This window comes from Numida meleagris, chromosome 4 (assembly GCF_002078875.1).
Source record: "Numida meleagris isolate 19003 breed g44 Domestic line chromosome 4, NumMel1.0, whole genome shotgun sequence".
Taxonomy (NCBI): domain Eukaryota; kingdom Metazoa; phylum Chordata; class Aves; order Galliformes; family Numididae; genus Numida; species Numida meleagris.
In genome coordinates this window covers 10,385,084-10,406,666 of record NC_034412.1, presented here as the reverse complement: position 1 = coordinate 10,406,666, position 21,583 = coordinate 10,385,084, and the positions used below count along the sequence as shown (strand labels likewise).

Here is a 21,583-nt window from a genome sequence, read left to right as displayed (position 1 = left end):
TTCAAGAATTGATACTTCCCCCACCAATGCAGAAATGCGTGGTCCCACAGCAATCAGGACTACAGGGCTGGGACACAGATTAAAGGCTCTATATTGGAGCCACCATTCAAATTGCCCCCCCACCTCTGCTATAAGGACCAACAATCAGGACAGAGTGCATGGAGGAGAGGAAAGAAGCCCTGTCCTGGAAGCGAAGGAATGTCCCATAGGAACTGGATCAAGGAGTACTGGCATGTACAAATGCCACGTTATCACAAGGTGCTGGCTGCACCCTACCTGAAGATCCCAAATATAGACCCTGAGACCAGGGCTTCTGTGGTTCATTACAAGGGCGTACAATCACAGAGAGGAGTGTATGTATATTTGGTCATACTATTGCCAGGACAGTAGGAAAGCTGCAGGGAGACATGACTGTCCTCTGAAACACTTGGGACATAAGCCCACCCTGAGCTCCTTCCCAGTCCCTGGCCTAACTTCTATATTTTTGGTGGGTTTTCTGTTTTGTGGGTGGGTTCTCAGTTGTTGGTTTTTTTTGCTGATGGCATCAAACATTTCTCAGGGAGACGTATGAGGGCTCTTGCCCATCAAGGCTTGAACTCCTGGTAATTTTTTTTACTGGCAGTTCCACCTGTAGCTCCTTCCAGAACCTGCCCTTTGGGAACTTTGATTTCTCTCCTTTCCATTTAATGATATTCAAGGCCGCCTTGGCCTTCTTCAGCTCCTTCACTTTGCTCTTCTTGATGACTTTGTACTGCACTAGAATGACTCTGATATTGCCCTTGGAGGCCATATTCTCTAGGCCAGCCTTGAGCTCCAGCAGGGCCTGCGTCCCCTGCATGACGTAGTTGGGGCTCAGGACAACAAGCAGACGTTGGCTTTTCTGGATGAAGCTCAGGGTTTCGTCTGTGACAACTGGGAGAAAGAAACATCAGGGTGGTTAGTGATGGCTGAGAACAGGCTGCTGAGGTGTTCATATGATTCCACATAGCTTTTAGAAGGGGGTGATGAAATCCCTCAGATGCCCTTTCCAAAGACCACATTGGTGCTTCCCAAGCTCTGCAAGACCTCCTAGCCCATGGCCCCCTTGAGGAATCTCTATGTTTCTCATGAGTTAATTTACTTTGGAAATACTGTTATATCAACCGATTTTACGCTAGTCGTCCCTGCTGCTATCGTTGATGAAAGCAGATCTGAGTGTTGCTAAAAGTGACAAGTAAACTACTCAGAGGACTTTTAATGAGGCGCCCAAAAAATGACAAGTATCATGGTAACTGTGGATCATCTTTGATTTTCTAAAACCTGCATGTAGATTGTCCTTAGCCACCTTTCTGTAATTAATGCGAAAATCCCCTGTAAGCGTGAATCCCAGTGCTTGCTCTCTCTGCTGCAGGGTCTCCCACACTGCATTGACAACAGAATGCTCCTGAGTGGTCAGAAAACACAACGGAGAATAAAATAACACTGACAGGCAACTTCATTTAGCTGTCAAGCACATTTGATTAGTTCCTGTCAGCAAACTCATAGGATAATCAATCTCCCACTGTTCCTTCACCAAGGACAACATAACTCTCCTGACGACACAGATGTACACTCCAGAGGCATGGCACCAGCTGCCAAAAGCTATTTCCTGGACTGCTGTGCTTCCCCAAGAAGATCAGTCAAATCCTAGCTCAGAAGCAATGGGGAGGGCCCAGCAGCATCGCTAACTGCAGCCATGAGCCAGCAAGGCAGAGCTCAGCTGGGCTGGTCCTCAGAGATCGCCGCATTGAGGCTGGCAGTGCCAGTGAGCTGGGATGGGAACACTTTTTGGGTGGTGGTGAATGGCAAGGAAGCTCAGGATTGTTGTGCTGGAAAGCAAATGAATCTCTCCAAAGGGAATGAAGAATAATAGACAGTGGTGGCGGAGTGGAACATGGGGAAGGATGGATGTCTTGAGGAACAACTAGTGGGAACATCAGTCTGCCTGGAGTCAGCAGAGGTCCTGCAAAACCCAGTGCAGCAACTGGGCTGCCTGGTACTGTACATCACTCCCTTTGACAATCTCATGTCTGTGCAGGCTAGCTTCTGTTTATTCTGCCTTCCCAATGATCTTGAGAACCTTTAATATCAAGTAGTGGTCAGTATTTGCTCTGTTATTGCTCAATTGCAGTACCAAGTGAAACATCTTTCTTGCAATTCCCCCTCCAGCAACACTGCTTTGGGACTATATGATGTCAAAACTACCGCCCCCAGACCTCTGCTGGGAGGCAAGGAGCACAGGCTGGTGGGTAATATTGAAGGCAGCTGTGCTCACCTGTAGCCCTCCTAACAGGCAATGTTTACAACAGCCCCAGAAGACTGGCAAATTAAACCAAGTTTCTACATGAAGTTGGTGAGTACACTTCTGGCCCACAGCAATCTTAAGCAGCAGAGAGGTGGAAGATGCTCTATCAGTGCCAGTTTCACAAACTTCTATTCTGGGTGATTTTCTGCATCCTACATGCAACAAAATATTCTTAACCATAACAGCTAATTTTCTGCTATGTTAGACACAGATTTTCTGATTAATGAAGATGAGTGGGAGGCCTCGTGGGAGGGCACATTATCATCTCAGTGATGCTGGTAGGGCACACTCCACACCACCTTGAAGCAGGCACTTCTGTTTTTCCAGGTGTTCACCAATGCTCTATGTGAACTAGCAGCCCAGTCCAGCATCACAGTCCTTTATTTATTTTTTTTAAGCCTTGACTTTTTCCCCCTTTCCTAAAGCAGCTCAGAGGTTGTGTGTGAATGTGAGAGGATGTTTCCTTTGTGCTGATAAAGCAACCACTCCCACACATCACACTTGGAGAGAGCAACTGAAATGACCACAGCCACCACTTGCTCCAGGCCACCAAAAAAGCTTCAGTGGACATCTGTGACATTGTCAAGGTGAAGCAAAAACATTAGAAGATACCAACAAAAGACTGCTCTTGGAGATGGGGAGGATAAAAGCTAGTCTGGAATGGCCAGTTCTCATCATTTATCCCTGCCCTCCACAGGGGGATTGGAACTTGATCTTTAAGGTCCCTTCCAACCCAAGCCACTCTACAATTCTACGATTTTATGATCAGTATCTCAAAGACCAATAAAGAAGAGAGGATGTACATGGAGCACTGCCCCCTGCGAAGTACTCACTTCCCCCAGGGAGGCTGTCTCTGTCGAAGATACACAGCTTGTACCCAAACTCATTCTCCAGGACTCCCCGCAGCGTCAGCAGCACAAATTCTTCCTCCTCCGCGTTGCGTGCGTAGGACACATACACATCGTACTCCTTCCCATCTGAGTGTTGAGAGAGTACAGAGAAATACAAACAGCAGAAGAGACACTTGTGATACTGTGCATGCTGAGTCCTCTCAGACTTTCTTCAGGGGAAAAGCAAATACAAAGGCTCACTTTGAGCCCAGGTACTGCAGGTCAAGACATCAATTTCCATAGCTATAAGGCAGCAGCGCTGCCTCTTATTGCCTAGGCTGAACGTGAAGGTACCCAGACACCACTGGATTGCCGAAGGCAAAAGACTGCAGAAACACAACCAACCTGTTCTGTCTCGTGTCCTTTCATCCTCTTCCACTTCTGACACTGCTTCCTCCCATTGTTGTCTACCCATGTGAGCAATCCCACCAGACATTTGCACTCTGCCTACACTCTTGACAGCCATAGCACCCCCTTCACCCAAGGAACAATGAGTGTTCCAGCACACACCCTCCTCATCCTACAGAGAACAACATCTCAGCTCAGAATCCCATGAAGAGAAATTCCAGTAACGCAGGGAAGATGTGGTCATACTGAGGAAGAAGGGTACTTAATTATCTCATCCTTTTGGATGCATTCCCATATTTTCAAGTAAATCACTCCTGATTTGAGAATCCCTGCTTAGAATCAGAGAAGCCAGGCAATTACTTGTAAAATAAGCTCTTTAACTCCTTACCTAGAATGGTTTCATCTGTTCCAAAATGAGCTCGATAGAAGAGGACCATTTCAAGCCAGTAAACATGATAGACAACAATCAGCACCACAACGAGCAGGATGGTTGCTCCCAGTCCACAGGCCAGCTCCACAGTGTACTTCGGTGCTACAACTAGATGCAGAAAAGAACAAGGGGACAGGTTTACCAAACAGGCTGCACCTTCAGCTAAGCAGGAACAAGTATGTGCTATATGTAGTCGAATGATGCAGAGGAACACTGGGAAATAAAAGCCAAGAGCCAAGCTGGCCCTTCAGAGGAAGGTGGTCAAACCAAAGCTTGTCTGGCAGGACATGTGACAGCAGGCCTGCAGATGGAAATCACTTGCACAGCCCAAAGCCAGCATACGAATGTGATCCTCTCATGAGGATATGCATCCTCTTTGGACAACACAACAGCGCACACTTCTAGAAGAGTCACCCAAAGCTCACCTGCGACAACGTAAAGGCAATGGTGGCCATTGCTTTCCCTCCCCATCACACACCCACAGTTCTTATGTCACATCTCAGAATGATAGCAAGGATATAACTAGCCTTGACCTGTTTCCCATCACAAAGGAAGAATCAGTTCATTTCAGAACAGCTGAAGCATTTGCAAACAAAAAAAGACAACCCTGTCGGGATCAAGACAAGATCACAGTCTCCCCTCCAATTCATATGGTATCTGTTATGATGATGCTGCTTCTTCGTATTATGGGCAGAAAAAGTTGTATTCCTGGACAACTCATTTTACTTATTACTTTTTTTAACAGTGACTCATGTGGCAGCTCACTTGCATGCTGGCAAACTGCATGATATGAGCAGTGAATGGAAACATCACCAGATTCCAAGATCTATTACATTTTATTAGAAAGTTAATAACCAAAGAGAAAATGCAAGGAATTTAACAAGTTTCATTAGGTGATGAGCAGCAGAAGTACAAGGGAAAGAAGGGAAAGCATCCAGAAAAATCAGGAAACTTATATAACCTAATGTAATGAAATAGCTGGAGCCAGCATATACAGCTACTTGCTAAAAACTGGATGGTAAGTGGCGAGGGGTTAGGTTCTAGGATGCCTGGTAGTCCTATGCCAGAATGGTCTGCAGTGAGCTTAGTTCAAGGTTGTTCTGCCAGCAGTGCTTGAGGCCGAATCTTGCAAGTTTCTGTGGAACAGAGCAGAAAGGAGGGGCTGTGAGTAACCAAGTCTGCTCAGAGAAAACCCACTCAACTGCTGCAGGAGCAAACGTGGGAGGAAGAGAAGAGGATAGAGCAGATCAGTCCACTAGATACAGCATTTAGGCGCTGCTGTTTGGGGAAAGAATTTGAAGGCTTTAGATTCACTTCTGCTACATATACAACCATTATCATCCCAGAAGAATTACGTAGGGTGAATGCACTAGCAGATGGCTTCAGTCTTTCAGTTCTGTTTTGTCTATTGTTTCTTCCTAGTGATCCAGAAAAGGTACATTTCAAATGAATGGGACTAAAAATGAAAGAGGACAAGGACCGAGAAAGAAGAGAAAGAACTCTTCTAGAATAGACTTCTGTAAGCCTTCCCATCCTAACAGGTGAAAGTGGGAGGAAGAACGTGCCTAGCATGATCTCCACAAGGCAGACCAGGATCTCATATGAGAGGGGAGAACTGATCTGCAGCAAGCTGTACTGAAGCTCTAGATGAGGTTGATAAAACAGCAGAAATATCCACCTTACTTGTGAAACCTTATATACCTACATGAAGGCTCAGTTCTTATTACTGAGAGGTGGGTCCATGAAACAGGAAGAAATACCTTTGATGAAAAAGATGTAGGAAAGTGACTCTGAGTAAAGCTTGAACAGAGCTTGACCAGTCCATACCAACCACAGTGAGGTGGCTGTATGTAGATTGGAGCATCATCACAGCAAGGAGTAAAACCACAGAGCATCATGGTCAGATCACCTCACTTCCCACCTAACGTCAGAGTGCAATGTCCCTTCTCCAGGATGCCAGTAGGTGGCTGTTGCATCGTGCAAAACCCTCACACAACCAACTAATCTGAAATCATTTCAAACCACTCTGCCCCTAGAGTATGCATCAGCTGTAGTACAAGGATGGCATGAGAAAGCTTCTACCCCTCTCTTGTTCTCACTAGGCAATTGACCATAGCACAGGCATATGAAATACGCATACTTTGCTCCACATCACCAAGTGCAGTATAAGCAGCTATAATACATCTATGCATAAAGAGTAGTGTGCATTGGAAAAAAAAAAAAAAAGCCTGAATGAAATAATTGTTCCCCTACTGTTTTGCAGGCCAAGGCTCAAGGCAGGATGGACAGCCCAGTGTGAGCGTGCCTCAATTCACAACCATGCTCTGCAAGTACTTTACCTTTCATGCGCACCATGGCCTGGCTATGGCCTTCCCCTCTGGCATTTCTGGCATAGCAAGTGTAATTGCGTTTCAAGTCCTCTGGTGTGGTTTTTGCAACTGTTAGAGTCCTTATGATAGTTTTGTCTTCAAAACTTCTAGGAATTTCACTGCAAGAGGAAAACTGGAGCATTACATACTTGAACACTTAGATCTGCATCCAGGTCATGGATGAGTAAGTTGCAGAAGACTGAACCAAGTACTGACCCCTGGGGGACACCACTAGCTACAGGCTACAACTAGACCAGCAGCTGATCACAGCCCTCTGAGCTCTGCCATTCAGTCACCCACTCATTCTTCCCCACTGCAGATGTGTCATTTTATTTTAGAGAAAAAGAAGGTTCTTGCCTACAAAGCAACAGATCCCATGAACTCAGGATTCCAAGTCCACTCCACTTTCCTTGTGCAATCCTGGATGAGTCACCTTGTCTCTCTCTGCCTGAACTTACTGTTATTCTCATTTTGCAGATATTGCCATTTGCCTTTCTATCTTCTACAATGGTTTGCAAACCAATCAGGTAGTGATTGCCTTCTGTATCTAATTCAGCACCCGGTAAACAAGTTTCTGAACCTCATTTGGATTCTTCACATAATTGAATCTCTCTGCATTCCTCCTAATCGATACTATGCATAACACTATCATTTGTTTTCAGCCCCTGTCTCTTGAAACATTTTGTCATTTAAGCTATTTCAGAGCATTCCTCTAAACAAATCTGTGTCTGCCTGCTCCTGAAATCTCACAGTACCATCAGCTGTTTGTACTGGTATGGGTGATGATGAGAACTGGGAGACAAAGCTCCCACAAACCTTTCTCTAAAGCAAGGCACTGACCAGGTTTAAATGTCTTCTCCCTGGAGCTCACTGCAGCACAGTGCAGATACATGGCTTCCTGATCAAGAGGGAAGGTGGAGATCCACACTCCCTTGCAAGAGAAAATTAGACTAGTATTTGGCCCCAGGGCCTGCAGAGGAAGCGTAAGAGCAATGGGATGTTAGGAGACCTCAGTAGATCTGACACACTCTTGCCTTGATCCGTTTGCCTAAAGACTTCCCTCGTGGTTGGAAAAGCCACAAACATGCTGCAGGCAGGTCTAGCAGGGCTACAGTACTGCCACCTGCACCCATACCTCTCTGTGGGACCCAGGTCAGAGTTAGACAAACCAAGTGTTACCTTTGTGTGACTTTTATCTTGGGGTCCATGATGTCATCTGTGTTTTTTCCATCTATGGTCCACCACACCTCAGTCCGAGAGTCCTTCAGAAAGGTGAAAAAGACCTCACAGGACAAAACAAGCTCATCTCCTGGGAAGAAATGGCCACAGCGAAGTATTACAAAGCACAAATAGCACAACACTGACCTCTGAGCTTTCCAGTGGCCCTACCAGCCTAAGCTCTGCCTCACTTTAGGAAGCAACAAAGCCAGCACACACTTTCAGGCATCTGATGTCTGTTTAATACCCTGGATATGTTGACCTGTGATGGAAATAAACAGGAAAAAATATCCTGCTTTCCTAAATACTTCAGAAATTCCTTGACTGCACCAAATGACACACCCAAATAGAGATGCTCCATGCCAACCACTTCTTGGAAACCTTGGCAGTGTTAAGCAATTCTACTGCACAGGGGACAGTGACCTTAGAGAGAAGGATTTTGGTGTGGAAACAGTTCTTCAGGCACTTTACTTCCGCTCAAGATCAGGCTTGGGAGCCTCAATATTGTTATGATCAGCCCACAAGTCTCAAAGACACTGTGGCAGAAGCCTGATCTTCTGAGCTTGGAAGCAGTGCTTTAAAGTACACTGCTGGTAATCATCATCATTGGCATGACATTTATTACAGCAGTGTAATGGGACACAATCCATTCAGCATAGGGAACTGCTCCAAAGAGCTATCAGTCTAAACAGATGGGGTAGAGGAAGCAGTGTAATATCCCACTACACAATGCTGTAAGGCCAGCAAATGGAGAGCTGTCATTAATTAGGAAGTAACCAGAGGGAGAGGAGATGAGCAAAGAAGTGGCCAGAAGGCAGAAACCACAAAGGAGCTGAATGAAGGAGAGCTGGAACAAACCACAGCCAGGGTCAGGACTGACACAAAGTCCTACAGGAATTGCTCTAAGTAACTAAGAGTTCTCATTTCATCTGTTTCTGCATCTGCTCCAGTTCACTGGAGTCCTCTATCTCCATGCCTGAATATTTAAAAAAAAAATCTGTGTGCACAAATTAACTTTAAAGCTATGTCCCCCTATTCTGTCATGAAGAACTAGCACCCCAAACCATCTGCCAGACAGCTTGTGGCAGCTGCTGTGCTCGGTGAGGGGAAGCACTGGGGAAGCAGAGGGAAAGGAGAGTCTCTGCCTGACTGGCCATGCATCCCTGTCCCCATAGGGATGGCAGGCATTGCCATTTACCTGCTTCCAGTTCGTAGACAACATGTTCATTTGGGGAAATGAACTGTGGTGGCAAGGCCTTGTTTGGAGATCCTGTGGGAGAGAACAGAGAAGCGCACATGGGGGGCTGAGCTTCATGAGAAGTGCAGCCCCTGCAGCTTTACTCAAGAAGTCCCCCTGTCCTGGTACATATGCTGCTAAATAATTTGTAATGCAATCCTAACACGGAGTTTCAAGCAAAGGGAAATCTAGTCCTAGTCCCCAGACAGTGCCAGATGCAGATTTTGAGGCTCCTTCAAAGTTCAGGTAAGTCTAGATACAAGGTTTGGAGCCTCTCACATCTGAAGATCTCCATGTCTCCATGGGACTCAGCATATTCCATGAAGTACAAACTATACCAGAAATTCTTTTTATTTCCGCTCCTAAAAAGTAAGGTGCCAACATCAACTTTTGTCATAAGCATTTAATTCTGCTCTCAAAGCTGTAGTTGTCATTGCACTCAGCACATGCTCTACTGTTCACTAGGATTTTAAGCTCCATCTATGACTCACTGGCAGGTAGGCTGAGCCCTTGTCCATAGTGCACACCTGTCCATGCACTGGCATAGATAGCTGAAATCCCATCCGTCAAAAGTCACTCTACCTCAGCACACAAGGCTTTGAGATTGCAAGAGGACTGGGACAAGTTGGCTATGATTGGACAATCCCACAAATAATGATGACCAAATGGCACTGGAGACAAAAATGAGCAAGAGTGTCAGAGTTATGCACTCGTGTGCCAGCAGAGGGTACCCCTGACCATCCCATGGGCTGTATCTCACCAGCCAAAGCCTGGTTACCCTTGGTGTTCCTTTGGGGGCATTTGACATGGTGGTGGGTGGAGCTTCTATCACGACATGCCCTGGACAGTCAAAGAAGGCTGACCCCAGCAAGCCAAAATATAGCAGTGACAGGTCAGCTGGGTTACACAGACTGAACACAACCACAAACAGATCCTGTGACAGACTTGAGCAGTTTTCACCATTTCTGCTGTTATCCACCTGCACTTTATACTTTTTTAAGTCATTCTTACCTACCACCTTCATCTTTACGGTTCTGGTGAGATTATATGTTCTTCCATGGTCCCTGAATGTCACGATGCAGGTGTAATTCCCTTCATATGCGCTGCGGACAACACCAATGACAAGCTTGGGCCCTTGAGGGTGTCGCTCATTGAAGCCATCCACTAATCTGCAGGTCTAGAGTCAGGCAGAAAAAGCACTTGTGTTTTGGGACTCAAAAAGTTATTGGTTTAAATTCTACTGCAAATACCTGTTTTGAAACCATGAATATGATACTTGGGTATCTGACGTAGCTCAGGCCTAAATGCCATGAAACTTGAGAACACTGGAATACAAACTGGTTCATTCACCTCAAAAAAGAGGTGATGAAGCAGATGATCCTAATAGCTTTATCGCACCTCAAATTTAGACAATTTCAAACACACACCTAGCTCTGATCTAGAAGTGCATTTGCAATCAAGGTGAACACCTCTGCAGATTAAAGTAAAAACAGACAAGAAGAAAAATGATGATGTATTCACAAATGGATACCAAGACTAAAGGACTTGCCCCCCATTGATGTCAGCATCTCTAACTCTTTCGGGACTAATCATGCTACCCTGACTGACATCAACTGTCAATGAGGCCCCAGAACTGGCAACTGGCAAATGAGAATCTATAATACAAAAAGCTCAGTAACTCTTCTCTCTCTACCAGGTGAGGCAGGAAACCTCAGCCAAGCACCAAGCTAGAGATCCCCTTTCAGGAAGCAGTTAAGCCGATGATATCTTGATTATCATAAAACCCAAAGATATGCACATTTTTTAAGAGATTGCTTCTGAATGGTGCATTTCCCAATGAGTTAGATCCTAATGGGGCAATTTAAGACAGGGGTCATATACCATTTTTAATGTTTTTTATTAGGCACGGGATGACTTGCTGCCTGAAAAAACGATTTCCATGGGGCTTTTTGTTTCATCCTCCTAATTGCTTGTTGAAATGTGAATTTCAATGAACAGTACAAGTAAGACATTTCAACTATCAGAATTAAACTGTTCCTCTTGGCTACGAAAGCAAGCTTTTCCTGAAGGATTTCAGAGTTGGATATCTTTAAATTTTTATTTTTTTTTCTTTTAAACAGCAGATACTCGTTGCCAACTTTCTTTACTATTAAATTCACTCATATAGCACCTTCCACCTTGAAATTTGAAAGTGCTTTACAAGCTGTTAGAGAATTCAGTCCCACAGCCCTCTGGCTGTGCAACCCCTGAGAATTTCTTATTCTCTCTTGACTAAAGGCATCCATCTAAAGAAAAATACTGAGGTAAAAAATTAATACAATTTAGCAGTAGTTGTGTAGGCATGTGCCTGAGGATGGCTGGAAACAGCCTGATTATCAGAGCAGAATGGAATTGGGATCTCTCCATCCTCAGAAAAGAGGTTTGTGAAGTTGAGGCCTCAAGTTGCACCAGGGGAGGTTTAGGCTGGGTATCAGGAAAAACTCCTTTACAGAAAGGGTTGTTAAGCACTGGAACAGGCTCCCCAGGGAGGTGGTTGAGTCACCATCCCTGAATGTGTTTAAAAACCATTTGGATGTGGTGCTCAGGGACATGATTTAGCAGTGGGTTGTTAGAGTAGTATGGTTAGGTTGAGGTTGGACTTGATCTTTAAGGTCTTTTCCAACCTGAGCAATTCTGTGCTTCTAGTCTATGATTCTAAATGGTCCTTGAAGAGCCCTGCTCTACAACTTCATTCCCTGACCTCATGAGATTTCGGAGAGGTTATTCTCCTTAGATTACAAAGTGTTTTAATGTTTGTTTTACTAAAAAGGGAATAAAGTCATGATTTTCTTCACAGGGATAGTGATTTGCTTGCCATGTAGGTCAGGCACACTATCAGTAGCAGAATTTAAGTTCCTAATTCCCTTACTTGAATCTTCTCCACTTACACAAGTCAAAAGAGTATATATACACACACATTATATATATATATATATATATACACACACACATACAAACACATATATATATACATACACACACATAATATCAATGTTATTTCTCCTATCCAAAGACAGTTTTATCCTTGAACTCAGTGGAAACAAAGCTCTAACTGCAGCTTTACTAACAGTTTATTCACTGGGCAGACTCTAAAACACAGCTCCATGGTTCTCACCTCACACATTGCTTACACCAAATCCCCCCACTGCCCAAATAATGATAAAAGTGCTTCTCACCTGGTACCACTTGATAGTTGGTGTTACACTAGGAGGGTAAAACCCGTCAATGTCTGGACACATGATCTTTTCATTAGCATACTCCAGGTAGAACATCTGCTCAGCAGGTTTTATTGAATGGCTCACACAAGAGCCTTGGTCTTTTGAAACAACTTCCAAGGGAAAGGCAACTTTGCTGCAGTAGGTTGTGTTTCTAAGGACAAAGGAGGATAGGGCTGATTAGACACGACTAGCTTCCTACTGTAGGGTAGTGAAATAAAGATCACATCTGCAATAATGAGCATCATCATTCTCATGAGACATATACAGCCTTAGATGACTTGTACATATGTGAAAGGAAGAACGAGAGATGGCCAAACCACCTCAGAAAAGCCCATAAACATGACTAATAAGCAACATGCGCTCTCCTGCTGGTAAAGCAAAGCAGAAAATAGTTTCAAAGGCACAGTGAACATGAGATAACACAAGGAAGCTTAGAAAGAGCTCTTGTGCTCAGTGCACAGCAGCTGCTATGTTCATTTTGTACCATACTTAGAGACACTTTTAATTTCCTAGAAGTCTGAATCTCATGAATCTTTGCCAAATTATCACACAGTCAAAACATCACCCTTGCATCTGAAGCAATTTTTACTCTAGACATACAGATCACTTCTTAATGGTGAGTGCTTATGGATTTTGCCATGGGCTCAGCAATAATACTTTCATGGACACTTGTAGTTAGCAAGAAGAGGCATGTTCATTAATGCTCACAAGGCTCAAAGCATTATCGCAATGTAAATTGGCTCAGTGCTGAGTGGCCTTATAATTGTAACATTCTTTTTCTATTAACACTTATGTAAACGCTCTTCTCTCTACAGAAAGATCCACTGCTAACAGCATGGTCCTCCTGCTTCCACAGAAAACCTGAGATTACAGAAGCTGTGCCCCACAACCTACCTGAGCATGCACGTGTAATTCCCAGTGTCATTGAGGAGAGCAGGCCAGAACCAAAGGGTGTCCTTCTCCTTACTGATGCGATTATCCGGGAGACGAAAGTTAATGGGCTCCTCCAGATCCCGGTCCTGCCCAATCCTGTACCAGATCAGGGTTAAGCCAGCAGAATGGGCTGTGCTGTAGTTGTACTTCAAGAAGGTCTCAAAAAGTGGGCATTTGATCTTGGCAGGCTCCCCATCGTAAATCTGGATCTGTTTCATGGTGTCCACACCCCAGTCATCACAGCGTTCTACAACCACAAGGAACAAAGTGCCTTAGCTTGCAAAGCTACAGGAGAAAAGCAACTTCGTGCTGGTTCCCTACACCCTTGATCCCGCCTCCACCAAAGTGAGAGGCAAAAAAATCCAGGGTTTTAAGTGGAAGCAAACTTGGCTTTCACAAAGCACAACACAAATATCATGCTCAGCTCTTGAGAAGCTGTAAACATCATCCTTCATTTGTACATCTCCTATGTTTTTCCAAGGTATCATCCTCATGGGGATGAGATACAATAGGATACTGGTGTTACCAGTCTTCCCTGAGAGCTCCAGGGGAGTTCAGCTTTAAAAATTACTGCAGTGGGAAAAAACAATCATAGAGGTGTGTGCCTGAACAGAGTCACCTGAACAAGAGAAAACTGAACACTGCAGACATTAACCCTCCCCTTAGAGGTAGGGCCATTGCCCTCTAGAGGAAGCTGGAACGGAGCAGATAAGAACAAGGACTGTCTTTTCTGCTGTGGATTTGTGTGACCCCTGTGCATGCTATGCTAACAGAGTACAAACACTACCAAGTGACATGTAATGACTGTTTATAGCAAAGTCTGGGAAGGGAGGCTGAGGGGGCGCAGAGGAGACAGCAGCAGGTTCACTTGGGGATCACCAAGCAGCCCCCAGCACATGTCTCAAGCGCCATCCAACAGGATCAGCACAGCTCCAGGCAGACTCAGACTGACAGAAATTAAGCAGCAATAAAAAACAGCTCTTCAGTGATTTTTTTTTCTTAGTTTCTTTTTTTTAATTGCTTCCAGTGAACAAGATCAGGACAAACAGCACACTCACCACCCATTTATCCCCCACAAGCTCCTTTTCACCCTATTCCTCCCACCCAGAAGGATGCCCTGTCACAAAGAGACACAGTGCAAGCAACACAAGGTGCCAGCTAACCTGAGAGCAGCCTGCATCGCCCATGCTGCCAGGGCAGAGGTGGCACAGCATGCTGCCCTCGCACCCCCTGCAGCAGCCAGGAAGCATTAGCAAGAGCAGCCTGACATCTCAGAGCCCTAAATGAGTCCAGCAGAAAGGGGTGCTGCCTGCAGCTGCCCCAGGAGGGGCATCGCAGCACACAGCAGCTACCTCAGAGACAGCATTGCAAAGCTTCTCTAGTTCGCAGATATTAGAGGAGCTTGGACAGAGAGGAAAAAACAGAATACAATATGCTCTTTGAGCCCAATTCTTCTGAACTGACTTCACAGGCCCAAAGCAGGATTTCTGGCATTTTATCTTCCTTAAATAGACAGTGGGACGTAGCTTGGCCCCAAATTCATACTTAATTAAAAAAAGCAAAGAGAGGAACCTTTGAGAAGACAGCCCCACAGTGCTTTAAGGCAGCCCTGCTAACTCATGTGGCTCTGTCATGGGGAGGCAAAATCTGGGCCAATAAGAATAGAAATGTTTTCTGGCTGTTTCATACATCATGCAAATGCAAACTACACTGCTCCTGTGGTATCTGGGCAAAGAGCAAAATGGACTGGGAGGAGGTGGTGAGACTGAGAGCCCAGGAATTAGGAAACCAAAACCCAAAGCACTGGGGAGTGCCATAGCCCGTCACCTCAAACACAGGGGTACTTCTTTCAAAACTACACATCAAGCAAGACTAACTACTGCAGCCAGAGGCAAGGCTCATTCTGAGAGACCAAAATCAGCATTGGAAGCCTTACACCACGAGAAGGTGCATGGTCACCTATCACCACCCCAGAAGAAACCAACTTGGAAACCAAGTGGAACCAGTATGCTGGTTCATGCTTCTGGATTAGGTCAAGTTTCCATGGTGTGGTAAACAAGACAGATGAGCCTGTCACTGGCTGTCTGCTAACTGCATGACAAAGCTCTCATTGCCATTCACATTTGTTTTCATACAGAAAGCCTCTCCCTCCAAAACGAAGGTCTCCCAGCAGACCTGGGACTGTACATCAGGACACGTGGGCTCTCTTTCCTGCACCTGACTTTGCAGTGTCCTCATGGGCTGCAATAAGGAAAATCGTCCTCACTACTTTAAATGGCAAGGCTGGAGAGGAAGGAAACTATATAAAAAATTACAGTCCTGAAATTCTTGGAGTAAAGATCAATGAATTTTGCAATCGTGACCAGCTCTTGCGTTTTGCAAGAGTTCATAAATCAGCATTGTAAAGCTACTTACCCGTTCTAACTGAATGAGTAAATGAAAATAAAATACATTGCTTTTGAGTAATGTGCAGGGAAAAAAAAATACATCATTGTATGGGCCTTGTTTTTTTTTTAAGTTGAGGGAAGAAAAAGGCTGTTGTCCTTTTCTGTAAGAGTGGTACGTGGGGATTTTGGCCACTTCAAGAGACCTCAGGAATGCCATCACACCGTGCAGGTCATGTTTAGGTGTGTCCTGCAGAGCTGCCCTCACAGAGCAGTGCCATGACCCATTGCTCACCGTCGCGACATCAAACAGCACAGGCTGATGGACACCTCTTTTACACATAGACCAAGGCTACAAGTTGTGGTGCTCCACACAACTTCCCTCCTCCCCGCTGCCATGCTGTCAGTAGCAGTGGTATTTCCATTCTGGGGCACTGTAATGTTTTGCACCCTCTCTACTGTTTAAGCCGCAATGAGTATTCAGAACCTGTTTGCTGCTAATGCAGTATGCAGATGCTTGGAGGTCAGTCTACACTGGAGACAGCTCGAAAGGTCAGAACTTCACACTGAACCTCAGCTCCCACTGATAAATATATATACATACACATTGACAGATCCTGACTCCAGTAATGGTATTCAAGAAGGGCATCACAGAAAGAACATGCAAGAAACCCACAAGAACTCAGCTCTAGTTACTGGAAGCAGCCTAAACTTGAACACTGCTGTACTAGTTTGCACATGTTCACACTTATCTTTACTAGCTAGGCCTAGGAAGCAGGTTTCTTCCCTCTTGAAGCATTTCCTACGCTATACTACGCTGCTGGGGTTAAGATTAAATCAAGTGGGAGCAGCACTCGCACTGACTTCAGGGCTTCATTTGACTAATGGAAATCCAGCAAAGTGATGGGTGCACGTGTAGGTGAATCAGAAGTTAGCTCCAAACGTCTTCCCTGCTTGGACTGTGTGTTGCAGCTCTTGCTCATAAGGGTATATCTACTGCTCTACAGCAGCTTCGTCTCAAGCATAGTCACAGTACCTCCATTTAAAGGAAAATTCTCCAGCAATGAACTCTACCATCTCCACACCACCTCCACCCCAGCTCTCCCTGCCCATGCCCTGGGGCTACAAACAAAAGGCTTCCACTAATTATTTCTTCACAGAAGTTGTAAAGAGCCGCTCTGATGACAGGGCATCCATCATGCCCACACTAACTACCCTGCCAGTTGCCAAATCAGTCCCTAATCCGCAGGAGGGGGCCTGACCCACGTGCAGAGCAAGGCTGCCACTTGGGAGATGCTCTTCCCCACTCAGCAGTAAAGGATGGGACTGCAGCACCCCACAGCTTTCTGCCTTCTTCTGCAGTATTATCTTCAGGCAAAGCTGATCCAAGATCACCTCTGTGTGTGGAGGGCAGCCAAACCAGCGGTTAGCTTGACACAAGCGACAGCATCAATGAGGCAGAAAGCTGGTCCAGGAAAGCAATTAAGTGAGAATTAATCATTACCACCTTAAAAATAAAAACCTCCCCCACCCTCTTTCAGGCGCACAGCAGTTTGCAGTGAGTGGGAAGCAAAGGAAGTCGGGCTGAATGGAGGAGCTGCGCTCAGAGCACAGGAGGTGCCAGCTGTGGCCAGCTGCCACGCGTGGGAGCTCTTTCTATGCACACATGTGCCAGGAGCACCCACACTTCCACTTGGTCTGCAGTTCTGCTTTCACGCACACATCCTGCACAAGAGCATGGCACAGCAGCATGCTCTGCTATAGTGGTTGGTTCCGCAGCTGAGAAATACGGTGGCGTAGCAGGAAAGTGGTTCCCACTTGGCTCGCACCCCACCTGATGGTGCAACGCAGCAGAGGGAGGGTGGCACAGAGCAAATGAGAGCATCTCCCTAAGCAGATCCAAACACTCTGGAATCAGTGGGAATTGGAAGGGCTCATGTTAGCCACATCTCCCAGTGCTCATCCAGCCCTGCTGCAGTGCCCTCATGGAAGCATTGCCAGAGGGTGCTGCGGATGGAGCAGCATCTCTCTCCAAATGCTTATCATTTCAATAGGCAGAACAATCAAGAAAGGAAGAAGGAAAAAAGACTTTCTGGTATATAGCATTCAACTTGTCCAAAAGCACTTATACAGCGTGTTTCACTTCAGATTCTGAAAGCCTAGCTCAAAGAGAAGTGATCAACCTGTAACAGAGCCCATAACTCCTGACTCAGAGCATCCTGACCCAGCCACGCGCAGTCTGTAACAGAGGGAGGAGTGGCTGTTGTTTGTCTTAAAGCTCTTGCACAGCAGCTCTGTGCCTGCTCTATCTGTGATTAAAGCCGTGCTTACTGAACGTGGCAGAGTATTTTGGTTACCTCCAGCAACTGAGTACAAAAAAAAAAAGTGCTCGGCTTTCTCTAGCAAGCTTGACATGTTTTCCTGGAGGAAATCCACAAGATCAAAACAATAATGGTAGGGGTATGAACTGCTTCAAAGCCCGAAGGAGAAGAGGAGCAAATAGCTACTTTCCATCTCACTTCATTGAGGAAATTGCTGGGTGAAGTGAAGTAGAGCAGCACAGGAGGAAGAGAGAAAACAGAACAGCCTGTTGCAAAGTTATCCATAGGAAAAGCAGCACAAAGAGGTGTCTGCCTGTTTAGTGTCATGACAAAGTTGTGTCCAAGCTGGTGTGGATCTCAACCTGGGACTTCAGGTCCAGGCCCAGCTCCTGGCTGTACCATGAACTTGTGGAATTAAAGCTGTGCAGCCTCATTATAGCATGGAGCCGGGGTCTTGGGTGCCTCCCATCCTGTTTATAATACAGTAAAAGATACTGCACCATGACTGCAAAAGTGACCATCCAACACCATCCCAGTGACAATCTCCAAGTGAGCTTTCTTCCATGCATTTTTGCACTTCCGTGCAGAATGTAAGGTGAGCCATCTGCACAAGATTTGCCCCTCGCAACCCCCTGCAGTCAAGCAGCAGAAGCAAGCTCTTCTCTGCTCTCCTGGCACGGCTCTGGCTGTGCAGAAGGAGGCTGAAAGCTGCTGTTATGTGTCCTTACCCTGCACAGCTCCGTTCCACAGGGTTTGTCTCCACTTCAGGGCCAAGCATCTTCAGCATCACATCACTTCATGCACACATGTACCATAAAATTCCATAACTGCAGTAACTCAGACTGGTATGCATGGTTATAAAATCACGTCCTGAATTAGGACAGCTAGAAGCTGAGATGGAAGAGTAGGAGGAAGTCGGGAAATCCCAGGAGAAGATGGTGGGGGAGGGATTTAGTCTCTTTAGAAGACAATAATGCAGTTTAATCTATTTTTCTTTTGACTTTACATACTAAAATAAGCGCCTCAGCTTCTGGGGCTGTCACAAATCATAAGGGAAATAAGGCCACTGGAACCCCATCAATAGAATAAGAGCGATATAGTAATAATCCTGAGGAGCTGCGCAGCGCTTTCCATCTTCAAAGTGTTTTACAGACAGTAATTTATTAATCTGCAAATTTCCCCTGGCCACTAGTAACTGCTCTGCCTCTGCTCAGTGCACAGATGGGAGCTCAAGAGCTGGTGCAGGAGGCAGTGCTGACCTCCTGAGCCAGACCAGTGCTGCTGGCTGCCCAAAGCCATGGCTGCAGATGTCAGCCTGTGCAGGATTTGACCCCATGCTGGGCTCACCCTGCCTGATAACCCTAGAGCAACTTTCAGAGGAATTTCCTATGCAAGAGAGTGCTTCCTGGCACTGAAGGATTATAGATGCACTCCAGTTATCTGTTAAGTCAGTATCTAACATGGGCCAGCTGCGTATGAGAACAAAGGGGTAACATTATTTTGTATTCATGCTGGCTGTTTTGCTTTTTGACTGGCTTAGAAGAGATGTAAAATCAATGTGTATCTGCATCACACTAATGGTGCCAAAGAAGTCATTATAAAACCAAAATTTGGTTCACTGGGTTTTGCCATCCTTTGGCATTCAAAACACCTAGGTTGTTAAGCATCCTGCAGCACAGGCACATAGGTTTAAGACAAGAAAAGCGGAACACCCTTTGGTATTCAACCACTGCAAAGCATCCCAAGGATCACACTGAAGGATCTCAAACCCAGGCACTGCAGATCACACATACTTTCAAGACCAGAAGGGATGCGCATGGGTGCAAGCAAGCAGCAGACTCAAACATCCAGCTGAAGCAACAAAACCTTTCCCCTTCCCAAGATACTTCTATCCCAGACTGTGCCACTACCTTCACCACCCCCCCCTCTTCCATCCTTCCCAGGCACAAACCCAACCCACATCATTAGCTGAGGCTCAGCTCCACGCTAACTCAGCCTGCAGAGGTGCAAAGGCACAGTTACCCTTACACACAGAGACAGCTCCTATCCACTACAGCATCCTGAAGATGGGCACTAAGGTACCTGAAAAACTTCAGCCAAATGCACCTTAAATATCCCAGGAGCCTGTGCCATGGTATGAGTGCCCCAACTGGAGCTGTGTGGTGCTTGGAAAGTAGCTCATGTTCCCTCTAGAAATTCTACTATCCTAGCCTAAAGAATAGACAGCCCAAATGCTGTACCGTTATCAGAGCACATCCAGACTCCCACAGACTATTTGTGGCTTTGCAGGGGTGAAATGGGCTTCAGCCTCAAACCACACAAAATAACAGAGGGCTGCCCTCCATTCAAACGCAAACAGTGCTGCAAGCCCAGTAGCAGGAACAGTGCATGTTTTGACAGCCCAAAGTGGTTTATGGCATGTGCAAAGCAAAAATGGAACCCTGCACCATCCACAGACCTCCAGAAAGTTAAACACAAACACTACAGTGGATTTGCAGAAGGAATGTGCTTTAACTGGACACGTCCCATGCATCACCCTTTGATGTTTATGTTCTTGCAACACTCTACGAGGGCTCTAACCCTACTAATGACTGCAGCTGACCTAGGCCAGTAGTTCTAGGGCAGGTCAGAGAGAAAAGCCTTCAGCCTCCACACCGCAGTACCTACTGCGAATTCAGCCCCAATCATTCAGGAACATACAAGATTAAAATCACCCAGTAACTGTTTATCAGCTCAGGGTGTTTTAACTGCTCCTTTGCCAGCGCTGCAGTGGGGCAAGCGCTCCCAGGAGGCCTGCTAAAGCCCCAGGGCTCTTTCTGAACCTTGTTCCCTCAAAGCCACGGCTTGTTCCTTCTCCCCTCCCTCCCCCTTGCCTTCTGCAGATCGTGCTGTCTCCTTCCTCCCCCGAGGAGGAAGCCCGGAGCTGAGGCACACACAATCTGCCTCTTCACCAGCGCCCGGCTGACTGCGTGCCAGGGGAGCCGCGAGCATGACAGCATATTTCCTGTCAGGAAAGTGACTCAGTGAGACGACTGCGAGAGCTCCTCTTACCCAAGAAGTTCCCCTCTCCCCTCACATTGCTGAGGCATGAGTCAGAAGCTGAGAGCCCAGAACTTCAGCCCCCTCCAGAGCCACGCAGGAACAGCGAATCTCACGTTCAAACCCAGGTCCTGCCAGTAACTCAGTGACAAGGTGCTGCCTCATGCCTGGTTTTGTCCCTTCCAGACTGGGAATGACAATGCTGATCAAGCAGAGGCTCAGATTTGCAAAGCACTGTTACTCAGAGGCTGGGCTAGCTGCTGTTTGCTTACGTACCCACTTACGCTGCGCTCACCGCCGCTGCGTGCGAGAATTACACAACCCCTGCAGACAACCCATGTGTATGTGCACTTTGCCAAAGCACTCTACATGCAGCCATTTCACCCAGGAACCACGCAAACACCCCAAAGGGCTGCAGCCAGCTTTCCTCCACCGCCCTCAGCCCTGAAGCGAGCACCACGAGCACTTACCGGAGCCACTGCCCAGGGGCACCGCGCTCAGCCACAGCAGCGTCACCAGCAGCACAGCACCGACCATCTTCATCCTGCAAAGCGCACCAAGGGCTCTGGTTATTTTACAACATTTCAACTCTGCAGGCATTTAAAAAAAAAAATATCCGAGCATGTGTGTTTATTCCTCCGCCCACTCACAGATCCTTTCGTTCTTGTACTTTTTTGTTTGTTTGTTTTTTCTATATTTCATTAAGAAATTCAGAGCAGCGTTGTCCTGCCTGCAGGCAGCCCAGGAGGTGACAGCTCAGAAGAGGACTCTGAGCTCACTGACTCAAGTCACTAGAACAGAGCACGAGCAGTAAGCTCTCCGCTTGCCTGTCAC

The 21,583-nt window shown here is 46.2% G+C and overlaps 1 protein-coding gene across 4 annotated transcripts in view; it reads right to left on the bottom strand.

Annotated features, from left to right (window-relative positions):
• Window positions 482-21,583, bottom strand: part of LOC110398225 (interleukin-1 receptor accessory protein-like) — a 34,775-nt gene continuing 13,673 nt past the window's right edge. For 2 of the 4 annotated variants that reach the window (XM_021395693.1, XM_021395691.1), the window contains exons 2-11: window positions 21,220-21,293; window positions 12,967-13,252; window positions 12,031-12,223; window positions 9,827-9,992; window positions 8,777-8,848; window positions 7,540-7,669; window positions 6,331-6,479; window positions 3,950-4,099; window positions 3,157-3,300; window positions 482-912 (exon numbers count right to left, since the gene is read on the bottom strand). In XM_021395693.1, the coding sequence (XP_021251368.1) occupies window positions 545-912; window positions 3,157-3,300; window positions 3,950-4,099; window positions 6,331-6,479; window positions 7,540-7,669; window positions 8,777-8,848; window positions 9,827-9,992; window positions 12,031-12,223; window positions 12,967-13,252; window positions 21,220-21,292 (1,731 nt within the window). In that variant the 5' untranslated portion in view covers window position 21,293 and the 3' untranslated portion in view covers window positions 482-544. Of the gene's footprint in view, window positions 913-3,156; window positions 3,301-3,949; window positions 4,100-4,808; window positions 5,128-6,330; window positions 6,480-7,539; window positions 7,670-8,776; window positions 8,849-9,826; window positions 9,993-12,030; window positions 12,224-12,966; window positions 13,253-20,761; window positions 20,999-21,219; window positions 21,294-21,583 lie in introns of those variants that run through there. The other 2 variants (XM_021395692.1, XM_021395694.1) reach the window with 2 other exon arrangements.